Source organism: Dipteris shenzhenensis, chromosome 17, assembly GCF_047967505.1.
Source record: "Dipteris shenzhenensis isolate YYH24624 ecotype China chromosome 17, Dip_SZ_1.0, whole genome shotgun sequence".
Lineage (NCBI taxonomy): Eukaryota > Viridiplantae > Streptophyta > Polypodiopsida > Gleicheniales > Dipteridaceae > Dipteris > Dipteris shenzhenensis.
Window position 1 is genome coordinate 56,479,101 of NC_141612.1, and position 13,309 is coordinate 56,492,409.

At 47.1% G+C, this 13,309-nt stretch overlaps 1 protein-coding gene across 3 annotated transcripts in view; it reads right to left on the reverse strand.

The window, feature by feature from the left end:
* The window catches only part of LOC147892345 (uncharacterized), a 36,382-nt gene that overhangs the window by 18,409 nt on the left and 4,664 nt on the right, over positions 1 to 13,309 (reverse strand). For all 3 annotated transcript variants that reach the window (XM_087387875.1, XM_087387873.1, XM_087387874.1), the window contains exon 3: positions 7,359 to 8,673. In XM_087387875.1, the coding sequence (XP_087244001.1) occupies positions 7,359 to 8,673 (1,315 nt within the window). The remainder of the gene's footprint in view (positions 1 to 7,358; positions 8,674 to 13,309) is intronic.

Genomic DNA, 13,309 nt, shown 5'->3' on the forward strand with positions numbered 1-13,309 from the left:
TCTCCGGGCTCATGGGATCCCCTGCCTTGTGGATGGGTGAGATAGTGTTAATGGTCTAAGTGTGTGGATATCCCAAACAAACCGCTTCATTAAAAAGCTTTGCTAAGATCGGGGCTAGGAGGTTAATCCCATATGCAATGAACTCAGTACATAGTCCCTCATGATCCTTTGCTCGGCCATTATGAAGTTTCATTACAGCATCCTTTACCCCTCCTCTAGTGAAGAGGGTGCACGATGTGGGACGAGGCATGTGTGAGAGGCTAGGGACTGGCTGATTTGGGATGTCATAAAGTGTGCGTGCATAATCAAACCAGATCTGGGTGTCAGTGAGTGGCAGAGGGGACCGTCCTTCTAGAAATCTCCGCCAGAAGTCCTTAGAGTTGTTACTAAACAAAATGTTCAGTAGCTCCTTCTCGTTTCGACGAACGAAGTCTAGTTTCTTCCTTCGTACCAGTCTACGGTATTCACGTAGCGTATCTGGTGCGCTCGGAAGACTGTTTTTGGTTTCGAATCTGAGTTGATGGCGTAAGGCCTTACACTCATCATCGTACCAACTATTACATGGTACGGTTCCATGGGGTGGTGGGCGGGTGGTATGGGGAAAGGCGTGAATTGCAACCTCGTGTAGTGAGCGGGTGACAAGGGCAGCACAATCCTCTAAAAGGGGTATGAAGTCAATATAAGCGAGAAATATGTACAGAGGGCCAGAGTAAGAAGGTGAGTGATCCCGATCAAAGCGTATATCGTGGTAGGTGGAGTAAGCCCTGAGTGGGGTGGAAGGTGCTGTGCGAAGGGAGGTGGAGATGCGAAAGAAAAGGTATGTGTGATCAGTCCCTGGGGGGAGAGGTGCTACAGTGAAGTCAGTAATGCGAGATGTGAAGACAGGGGATCCCATGATGTAATCAACAACACTGGAGCCCCCCCCATGTGGAAAGCATGTGAAACCACCTGAAGCGGGCCATCTGTCAAGACCATTATAGATAATGAGATCATGTATTCTGCCCAGGTCTAATAGGGCCTGTCCATAGGATGAAAGTGGATCTCGCCTGTCAGCCGAAACCCGTAGCATACTTGCCTCCTCAAGGTCAACATCTGCCAGTAGAGTGGAATCATCTCTGAAATCAAGAAGTGGTACCTGACAGGTCCTTGTCCTCGCGTTGAAGTCCCCCACTAGAAGGACTTCTCCGCGGCTAGAAAAGTCAACGATGGACTGATAAAGGGCAGCAAATGGGGATGTCTCATCATCACCTCGAATATCTCTGGCAAAGTGGGAGGTCTCCGGGGGGAAGTAGCAAACTGCGACAAACAAATCCTGGCTATCCATGTGTCGTATCCGGATCCAAAGAAATCTGGAATGTGTATCGCTCTGCTCTACTAAAATGATCCCCCAAAGTGTGGATCTGAAAAGGACTGCAACTCCACCTGAACCTCGAACTCCTCCTGTACTCCTCGTCTCATCTCTGTAGGCAGACTCCCATGTATATCCGCTGACTATTGAAAGAGGGCGCTCTGGACTCTGATGTGTCTCTGTATAAAAGATTATGTCGTGGCCTGTATAGGATTCCGAGAAATTCCCTGGTTCTGACCATAAGGTACCATTACAGTTCCAAATGTTGCAGGACAGGGTCTCGGATATCTGAGTCTCATAGGCCCCGCTTCCCTATGTAGGGGAGGGGGCAGGTGTCCTACGGGGGCCTGTAAGAAGTTGTCCCTCTCGTACCACTGTCCACTTCCCCTCCTTTCGGGCCTGATCCCGCTGCTGCAGCAAAGAGCGCCTCTCCTCAACCTGTAGAGGTGTGAAATCCTCATCCATAGAGATCGTTGGCTGATCTCGAAGGACTGACCTGCGTCGTAGAGCTGAAAGTCGTGCCTGAGTGTCCTGAAATCGTATGATCAGGGGTTGCTCTCGGTTGGGATCTCTCCCCACCCGCCATGCCCTCTCTATCCTGTGCTCAGCCACACCCAGGGTAGCGATCACGAACGCAGTCGCATCTACCATCGGTGTAGCCTCAGTGCGTGGGATCCCGTGTACTCTAATGTTGAGAGCCTTACTGGCTCTCTGCTGCTGCTCCATGAGGGTAGCCAAAACGGTGACCCTTGCGGGTTCCCGTTTGGCCACGTCAATAGCAGATTGCATGCTCGCAATCTGTGCCTCAACCACCGGAATACTCACTGGGACAGTGTGTATGGCTGTGACCTCCTGTCGAAGCTGCATGATATCCTGTCTGAGTCCTTGAATAAGATCCGCCTGCTCCCGAATGGCCCTAGCCTGCTCCTGTATGATGCGGCTCTGCTCCTGGTTGAAGCGGACCTGCTCCTGTGCGAAGCGAGCCAGCTCCATCTCACGCTCACGAAAATTATGTATCTCCGTGAGTAGGGTCTCACGGGCCTCTGGTGTGTCAGTCCACCCATGTCCATGCTGAAACTGTGGTGACTGTGGCATGAAAGAGTGGGACTGAGTCTGAAAACTGGACGGTGGCTGAGTGAGGAACGGAGATGACAGTGGAATGGGTGAGGCAGTCCCAACGGGGTGTGGGAGGATGGGCTGACTGAGACTCGAGAGGGAGAGGGGAGAGTGAAGCATAATGCGGCACAGTGTATGACACCTCGGAAGTAGGTGTCAAAAGCTGTGTGAGAGCTGTAACAGGAGAAGAGGGAAAGGGAACAACAACCGGCGCCATGGGCATGAGTATGTCACTAATCGTAGATGTAGATGGAGCTGAGACTGGAACTAGAGCTGGGCCTGAAGCGGGGACTAAAGTCGAAGTAGAGATAGAGATAGAGGGAGCTAAGGTTGGAGCTGAAAACGAAACTGACATTGTAGCGGGAGTTGAGGTTGAGGTTGAGGTTGAGGTTGAGGTAGAGATAGATGCTGAAGAAGCTGAGGCGGGTCCTAACTTTGCCTTGCTATTTACCCCGAGTCCACTTCGGTTGTAACGTGTGGTCACATCCTCCAAATTCAGTTGTGTCGTTTGCTTTTTTTTGTTGTTGTTATTTTCGTCTTTCTTGGCTTTGTCCCCCATTCTCTTGGGGTGCAGGTGCAGATCGTAGTGTTAATGTTCAACCGGGAGCGGGAGCAGCAGTTCCCCCCCCATAATGGGAGGCACGACCAGTGCGAGGTGGTGGAGAGGTAGTGCGGAAGCCTGAAGTGGAGAGGCAGCCAAGAGGTGGAGAAGGAGGAGAGGCTAGTTTTTTTTTTTTTTTTTGGCCCCTTACGGAAAAGAGACCCACCAAAAAAAAAAAAAAAAAGGGGGGGAGCGAAAGGGGGGGGGTGCGGTTAGCTGCAGCAGCACCCAAGCGGGGGGTAGCGGGGAGGGGGGGTAGCGGAGGGCTGAGCGGGGGGGGTAGCAGAGCGGTTAGCTGCAGCGGGGGGGTAGTGGAGGTAGCGGTTAGCTGAGAGCGGGGGCTGAGAGCGGGGGGGGGGGGGGGGGCTAGAGCTAGAGCGGGGGGGGGGAGGGTAGTGGAGGGCTGAGCGGGGGGGCTGAGCGAGGGCTGAGCGGGGGGGCTAAGAGCGGGGGGTAGCGGGGGGGCTGAGAGCAGGGGGGCTGAGAGCGGGAGGGCTGAGCGGGGGGCTGAGAGCGGAGGGCTGAGCGGGGGGCTGAGAGCGGGAGGGCTGAGCGGGGGCTGAGAGCGGGGGGCTGAGCGAGGTGAGAGCAGGGGGCTGAAAGCGGGGGGCTGAGAGCGGGGGGCTGAGCGAGGTGAGAGCGGGGGGCTGAGAGCGAGGTGAGAGCGGGGGGCTGAGAGATAATGGAGGAGGCCATTACTCAGATTTGGTTGTGTGAGGATGATCCCTCAAAGAGATGGATGGCCATGTAGCAGGGAGCAGAGACTCTATACAAGGGTACTGCACCATCAGGCGCTTTGCCATTCTTGCCACGTCACACACACAGAATCAACCCCAAAAGGACAAATTCCTTCACAGAACAGAACATTGTGCTGGGGCCTCCATTGCATGGCAACACCCTTGAGCTGCTGGTTTGACATCCTGTACTTTCTGTGTTTTAAGCAAAACAAATTGGCTTCAAGCATGCACAGTTCTGCTCTGCCCCCCAATATCAGTACACAACTCCTGTAACTTTAAGCACTCGCTTGAAAGTGTTTTAGCTGTTAGATCTTGCCGGGCTGTAGCAGTGGTAACCAAGGGAAGGCTGCAGCAGGACAAGATCTGCAAGAGATGTTCAAGGAGAGCCAACAGGTGCTTCAGAAGGAGCAGCATCGTGAGCTGAGAGTGAAGAGCAACATATAACTAGATGAATCCTCATGATTGTCACTCACAACATTGACGGTGGCTGTAGACCATAGTATAAACATATGCTCTCACACATACATATCCACACACCCACATATACTTGAGCATCCAAAGCCTTTGTACCGAGTTTCTGTCAATAGCAAGTCAAGACAGAAAATAGCTTCATGAGAGGGCTGGAGGTGGAGAAAAGAATACAAACGTAATGGCATTAATTACTACCTCCAAAACTGGAGGAGGGATGGCGAAGGCCGAGAGGCAAAATGGTAAGAAAGTCAAGATTCTCTGTCATGCAATGGCACTCTTCTAAACATCAGCCAAGCCCCCCCCCCCCAAATATAAGTCAAACAATCCACCTTTTGTTGTTCTGGTCCAAACCATCCGCAACACATGAGACTAGAAGAACGAAATGATGAGGATTGCTCACTCTCTCCACAAGGTCTAGCTCCAAGGATAACCAAGGGTGCCTCGCCTACAGTGGTCCCACCAATTAATTACAAGGAGCAAAGGGTGATCAGGGTGCGTGTGGGACTTCATTCAAGGTCCAACCAAAGAAACATCACTCACTATGATCTCAACTGATCCTATGGCACGCAGCAAAAAAAAAAAAGAAATCAAAGTACACCTCAAGCTAGGGTAGCATCCGGAATAAATGAGCCAAAAGAACACAAAGCTCAAAATGGGACCAATCTAACTCATTACATCACAATTGCATACATGTGTGTGACCTACATCACAATTGCATACATGTGTGTGACTTAACCAAGGTAGCAAATAGGAGAGATTTCACCTTGACACCTTGAAATTGTGCCCATGAGAATTGGTGCTTTGGCATGGGCAAGGCACCTTTCTCCCCATGGCAAGAGCTCATACAAATTGCCATTGCCACTACACAATTTCCACATTAGCCACTTACTTGAAAGTGACAATTTAGTGGGAAAGAAATCCATACTGAGTTAATACTGTTCCTCGTGCATTTAAAAACCTTAATATAAACAAAAGAGAGGATCTATGTCAAAGTACCTTTGGAAGTAGGATCTGCATAACCAACAAACCCATAATTTGACAGGGGGAGTGTGAAGTAGCAAGCCAAGACTACAGCCTTAAACTTTTCCCATGGTATAAAAAGAAAGATTCTAGACAAAAGACACAAAGTACACATGGATGCACAGCTAATGTTATTGTTCGTTCGTCGGTCATTTTGACATAACCGATACCCATATTCAAGCGAGAAATGAAAAGATCCCAAAGAATGTGGTTAACATTGCATAATTTCCAAGGACATAATAAATTGCAAGATCGAAAATGGTTACCGAAATAATCCAAGGACATTTACTCTCTATTTTTAATTTGGAAAATCTGAGTTGACTTCTTTGAAATCATGCTTTCCTATTGAAACTCCTACATAATAAATGAACCATTTACAATCACGCGTGTGAATGTATATATATACCTAGATGAATCCAGGAACATTCCCAAACTCATTCTCTAAAAACACAACATAGTGCAGTTTCAATCTCACGATAGTCACTCATAAGATTGAAAACCATAAACTCCATCACGCATAGTGTGAATGTACTCGCAATAGTTCAAAAAGAATTCAAAGTATAAATTTCAAAATGACAAGAAAAGACAAAAGAAGAACTTTCTCTTCAAAAGAATATCAAACCAGATATCCTCACCAACAAGAGAAATAGGGCCCCCCAGATTGAAAAAAGCACAATTAATTAGTTGTCGCGCTGAACAGCGAATTAAACTAAGCTTTACGGTAGGGGCCCGTAGGTAAATTATTAACGTGTGGAGGGGGGGGCGAGATGCCCGCAATGAATTAATCAGCTGGCTTCTTTGAGAAGCCACCGAATCGAGAAGGTTCTACAGCTCCTTATAAGAGGAGAGGGGGGGGCGGGCAGTAGAGTACAGCAGGGGGGCTGTGAAGCCCTCCCAAAACGAGGAGGAAGAAGGGGAGGAGGGGGGAGTGTGAAGGAGGAAGCAGGGAGCACAGGAAGGAGGAGGGGGAGAAGGAGTGGGGAGAAGCAGGGAGCGCAGGAAGGAGGAGGGGGAGAGCGAGTGGGGAAAAGCAGGAGCGCAGGAGGGATGAAGCAGGGAGAAGAAGGGAAGAAGGAAGGAGGATGGGGAGGGAGCGCAAGAGGAGGGCGAGAAGAAGAAGTAGGAGCAGGAGCAGGGGAGAGAGGGTTAATTGGGGGGGGGGGGGGGGGCGCATAGGTTAATTGGGGAATGCTGGGGGAGGGGGGGGAGGAGTGTAGATGTTAATATCAAAGAAAGAGATGGGTCCTGCTTATAAAGACATCAATGCTTAAACTTGAATGCACTAAAGCCTTCTTTAATCATAGAAGATGTCGTCGTATATGACATCCACCAGAACCATTTGGTGCCTCAGAACTATATTTCAAGCTTCAAACAGCAAGAGACAATTCCATCTACTTTCATTGATGAAAGGAAATGATTTTCGATCAATAGGAAAGGTTTTGCATCTTCATTGTAGAACCCCCATTGTCCAAATGACAGCTGTGGACAGTTTTTGCAATTCTTGGACTGTTTGCATCTCCAGAATTACTATCATATGCTTTTATATATACATCTTCGTAAGACGAGTATAGATTCAATCTCGCAGGTTGAAAACAATTTTTGACAAAGGTAAGGAAGAAAGAAACTTGGAAGAAGGCGCAGGCTGGCCGGGGTTTTTATTTTTTATTTTTTTGGTTGGGAAGGAGGGGGGGGATGTAAACCCAGTGCTTTCTGAGATATCAAAAAGGGAGAAGGAAAAGCTCTCTCTCTCTCTCTCTCTCTCTCTCTCTCTCGGTGCACGTGCATGTGCGTGTGCGTACCAATAGTAGCTCATGAGGTTTTCTCTTGATGTATTACTCGTCCTCCTATTCTGGGATGATGATTTTGTAATATAAAGCAACTCAATTTTTCACCCCAAAAAATTGGTGCACGTGTGCGTGTGAGAGAGAGAGAGAGAGAGAGAGAGAGATCACACTTTTAATTTTGCATTCAGTGGTCTTAAACATACCAAGAGCAAATTTCCAAAAGGTGCAATGACATCAACATAGAACAGAGCATGCAGCAGAAGATCAAATTGAAAACATACCTTGCATAATCCCTTTCTGCTACGACCAAGTCAACCATGCCCAAGTCTCGGGTTCTTTTAAGCCGATGTTCCGATTTGAGTGCATCTGTAGCTCCAGAGCTGGAAAGCAATGAAAAAGCCCTCTCTTGATCCTGTGTATCATCTCTCAGAGCTTTCACACCCCTTCGATCCCCTTCATGTACAGCATGTTTTCCAGAACTTTTCCTCTCTCTCCCCTCCTGCTCACGGGTGCCTTTGGATCGAGCTTGCTCAGCCAGATCTTTGCCCTGACTAAATGGCTCATCATGACTTGAAGAATAGTCCCGATTCATATCAGTATCCTGCAACTTTTCATCCTTAAACCTATCTTCCCTTTGTCTATTATCACCCTCTCTGTCCTCCCTGCGGTTATCATCCTTTTCCTTTCCATCCTGCTGCTTCTCAATCTTAGGTCTGTCATTTGATGGCTTGTCAATTCTGATTCCTTCGTCCTGTTCTTTTTCACTTTTCCTTTTATCATATTTTCCCTTGTCATCTCGTAAACCATCCCTATCTGACTCTTCCCTGTGTTTGTCCAGTCTATCTTTGTCATCTTTCAATTTGTCATCCTTGTCTCGCTGTCTTCCCCGTTTATCCTTCTCATCCTGAAACCTATCACCCCAATCCTTATCTTCTTTGTGCCGATCAGAGCGATCCTCACTTTTGATTCTCTCATCTTTATACTTTTCTTCCTTGAATTTTTCTTCTCTATCCTTTTCATCTTTAAGCCTATCTTCCTTGTCTTTATCTGACTTGTATCTGTTATCCCTGGACTTGTCCTCCTTCCGCCTGGAATCCTTATCTTCCTTCTGTCTATCATCCTTCTCTTTCTCATCTTTATGCCTATCCTCCTTATGTCTGTCATCTCTATGTTTCCCTTCGATGCTCTTTTCATCCCTATCTCTATCAACTTTACGCTTTTCCTCACGTTCCTTGTCATCCTTTCGTCTCTCTTCACGCTCCTTATCAGTCTTCTGCTTCTCTTCTTTCTGCTTATCTTCCACATGCCTGCCTTCCTTGTGATTTTCATCCCGATGTCTGCTATCACTCCTGTCCTTCTCAGTTTTTCCCACATCATCCTTGGGCTTCTCCTGCCGGTGCTTCTCATCCTTGTACTTTTCATCCCTGCGCTTAATCTCATCTTTTTGATAATGATGCCTTCTGACCTCTCTTTCTTTATCATCGTCCCTCCATCTATCTCTGTCTCCAGATTCTTCCCTACGACGCCGAATCCTGTTTTCAAGCTCTCTCTCAAGTTCTAAATTCCGATGCTCATCTTGAAGCACCCAATCAGCACCTACAAGGTGGAAAAAAACCAACATATAAATGATACTCGCGAAAGCATATGATGACAATTTCTTACAAAGTTAAATACAGCCAATGGCCAATCAGAAACATCTCTCTCTCTCTCTCTGTGTCTGTATGCATGCAGTGTACTCATGCACATGTACACATACACAAAATTTATGACTGAAACCTCTTAATCCTCAAAGACATTGGCAGCTACAAAGAGCACCAAAAATTAGCTAGAACATAGCTGGAAAACTTGTAGTGTAGACATACTGCAGAATGACAAGGAATTACTAAATATTCTGTTTAGCAGCAACTCCAAGAGTTTTTGGCGGAAGTTTCTCTAGCTGAGGTCCCCATCCCCCTTACTGACCCAGCCATCTGGCACTCATATGCATGCACATTTAATGATCCCTCATCAGCTGACCCAAACCCTCTTACAGCTACCCCACCCTACCTCTTGTTCACTTTTTAGCACGGGCGATATCAACCATATAGCCCGGACAAATCTGCTACTTCCACCATCTTCTGGAGAAGGTCTGATCATGTTTTCTTTTGCTAAGAATCGCCACCATTTTGGAGAAAGTTCCTGTTCTGTTCTGCCTCCAAAGTCTGCCGCCGTTAGCTTGGACAAAATACTGGCCAGTTGGCCAAATATGGATCCAAATACAAGAAGTCAAAGATGAGGCAGAACTGAAAGTATAATGGCCTGCTAACCAATATCAATATCAATGCTGTGAGTCAACTACAGTCTAGCCCTCACAAGGTGAGTGGAGACTCCTAGCATTCTGCCAGCAGATCATGTGGTTGAGTTCAAAACAAGGGATCCACATGCCATGAGCTAGTTCACCTTGAAGCCATGAAGAGTAGCCCGTGCTTTGAGCTGTATGAAACCTGGTCAAAGCAGCTATACAAAAGGCTGGAGGGAAAGCTCCTCACTCTCAACCTCTCAAAGAAAAGAAGCATCTTGGCTTAGACACTTGCAAGGGTACTCTCCCCGAAGGACATAGTGATGAAGCTTGGCTATGATGATAGCTCTTGTTCACCAAAATGTGTGTGAACCTTCTGTGCGAGACAGCTTGGAGAGTCACCTACAGGCTACAAGACCACTAGTATAAACAGGAAGACCCTCATGAGCATGAGGGCGATTTTGAACCCAAATTTACTGGATGATGACCTCACTCTCCTACAGCAGGAGCACCGGAGGGAGGGCATGGTACCAGTAATGGCAGCAAGAAAAGCAGGGAATGGGCTGCATACAAGGATGGTAAGGTGATCATTCCAGAGAGAGGAGACAAGGAGGAGAAGGAAGAGAAGGAATATGGGGAGTTATGATGGTGTCGAACCCATGGGATGAGTGCACACATTGGACTGAAAATAGCAGTGTGGAACTGTAATGGCACCCTCAGGTCCGATCCGGGAGGGTTCTTGGAGACATACACTAACAAAGACATGATCTTCTACACAGAGACATGAGAGCCCAAAGAGAAGCTGCCCACTGTGACAAGATACACATGGGGGTCAGCTCATAGGAGGGAATTGAGGAGAGATAGAGGAGTACGAGGCTCTGGGGGTGTAGCTGTCCTTTTCAAATCAAATTTGAGACCAATCATATCTGTGGTACGGAGAGAGGAGCGTGTACGATGTAACATGGCTCTTTCTCACTGCCATATATTGGATCATTATTTTTACTTTCTTGAGATCTCATTTTTACTGACCACGTGTATATTCTTCTATGTGAATTCTTGTGATAGGACTTCACATCCCGGCCGAGCATCTTCTGCTACCATGTGCACATCTTCATCGGCAGTTCAGAGTACTCTCTTTTCATGGCTGATTACCATGCATTGCTATCTCCAGTATAGCACTTGTTCCCTTCAATGTGACCCTTTCCGGACATCAGAGCTCTTATCGCCTTCAGTGCGATCCATTGCCTTCAGTGTGATCTGTCATCTTTAGCGTGACCCTTTCCGGACATCAGAGCTCTTATCGCCTTCAGTGCGATCCATTGCCTTCAGTGCGATCTGTCATCTTCAGTGTGACCAATCACCTTCAGCGTGGCTCTATCACCGTCAGTGTGATCTACTGTCTTCAATACGGTCTTGGTTTGCCATCTCCAGCATGGCCTATGTTTACCATCTTCAGCATGGTCTTTTGTTACCGTCTTCAGCACGGTCTCTCTCTTTGCCATCTTCAGCATGGCCATGGATCTTCAGTGTCCATCATAGTCACATCCAGTGACAGGATGTCGGAAGCTAGTGCATGGGGTGGACTTCAAACCAGTGAAGTTATGAGTCGATTGACTACCTTACCGGATCACCCTCCACCTGGTATTAAATTACCAACATGCCGTATGAGACTGATGATGCTTCGCACATCCACAAGGGTTCTCAATATCCCACCATTCCTCCTAGATGCCTTCAATGGCCTTGGGGGTGAGCCTTGGTGTGTTGGCTATGATATGCTTAGTCAATGAGGACGGATCTAAATCGCATAGCTTAGTGAGTTGGGAGCGATCTCACAACCCAGTCCTTGAGTAACTAGTTTCAAGAGCCTTTCAAGAGCTAAAAGTTGGTCTCAGTTTGGTAGAATTCTGAGTTGTCTAGAGTTAAATACAAGTTGTCTAGGTTCTAGGGTTGATTGAGTTCTAGGCCTCTAGATTAATTAACCTTGGTGAAGGGTAAAATAATAATAATAATAACCATATTCATGAAGTTATTGAAGTATTAAATTATTGAAAGTTGATGCTTTTCCAAAAAGCTACTTTAGCTTCTCTGCTTTTCCAAAAAGCTAGTTTAGTTTTTCTGCTTTTAGCTTTCTTATTTTAGAAAAGCTACTCTATTTTTAGCCCTAGCTCTCCTATAAAATAGTGGCCTAGCCTACCTACGCAAATTCATTCAGAATCATCCACAGCTAGGCCATCTCCTCTTCCTCATTGCTGCGCAACAGCTTCCACCTTGCCGCCATAGCCTTCCAAGCTGCTACTACTGCTCCAGTTCGTTGCCATCTCCTCTTTCTACTGCTGGACACCTTATCCCAGCCTGCCGCCTGCACGGGGCAAGTATTCTTCGCGTATTTCACTTTAATCAACCACTACACTTTCTTTTACGCGCTGTTTTCCTCGTATCCAGTTCCGTTTTTTGTCTTTCAAGCTACCAGAAAGTGATTTTCAAATTTCGTTTTTCACTCATAGGGCTTTCTAAAACTGATTTTATTTATATTGAACCTGTTCCCTCCGTTTTCAAAAGGTTCTAACCTCATTTAGATTAAAAACACTAGCTACTTCTGTTGTGGGCTATGTTTTCCTGAGTCTAAGGTATCTATACTAACCCTAACGGGTAGGAGTTTCTCCTGTTTCAGGGATAAGGAGAACCAAGACCATTTTATGTGGATTTCTCCACTTGGTACTCGGCCAAGGGCTGCCAGTGGTTACTATCTTGGATGATTGCCAATCATATGTACATCTGAGTCCCACTTTGAAAATTTGTAATAGTCCTATATTTGAGTCTTCGTCTAGAACTCTAGACTTCCCAGAGGGGGTTTTGTCCAAGGATCTGTACTACCATTGTAGTGAGGCTAAGCATCATTGAAATATATAAAAAATACAACTAGGTTTACCTAGTTGGGGAACTAGGGGGAGCGGCCTCATTCTCACCCAGTCGGGTGCCGGTGTACTTGTCTCTATCTCTTTTATTTTCATGTTGTTATGTGGTATGAATGCATTTAAAATTGTGGTATTTTTATGTGGAATTTATAAAAGTTCTAAAATTCTAAGTTTATTAAGTTATTTGATTGGAAATCATGCTTTTGTGTAAGCACGACTCTGACACACAACATAGGTGGATACAAGTCTAGCTGCCAGATGCCCAACTGATCTTCATTGCAGTGTGTTGCTTTCCTCCAGACACGTCATCCTATGCACGTGAGGTCACTACAGCGGGACACAGCCCCTATGAGACGATACATGATGACATCACAAAGTTCTCTAGACAGGGAAGACACCCTCCTTCTAGGGGACTTCAAAGCACGAACAAGAGATAGCCACGTGGGTCTGCTAGACTTTGCATTAGAGAGAGATCCCCACATAGTTCCAAAGCTAGATGCAGCTGAGCTCGAGATACTGAGACACTCTACAGATGCCCCACATGTGACAAGGTGCGGGCGACAGCTACTTGAGTTTGGAAATTGGGGCAATCCATGACCTGATCATATATAATGGTCTTCAGAGATGGCCATCATCTAGGGGACTCACTAGTTTCCCACATGGCGGTGGACCGTGGAGCAAGTACATTGGACTACCTACTAGGCCCATTAGCCTTTGTCTCGCGAATACACGACTTCACTGTACCTCCTCCCCACTTGGAGCTAACCACTCATACCTGGCCTTGCTATTATGCCAACCACAGTGAGGGCTCCTCCCGCGCCTGCTCGTGTCCAAATCCACTTTGACCGTGCCCACGACCCATTCTATGTGAGTCACTTAACCAAAACTCTAGCCCTACTTGGAAATGATATAGACCTCGCCCGTGCCTCGGACACCCTTGTCTCAGTGGTACAGGACGCTGCCACCAGATCCTTCCCCACGACCCGATCCACACGGGTCCGAGATGTGAAGATGCCTCAAAACCCTTGGTTCAACGATG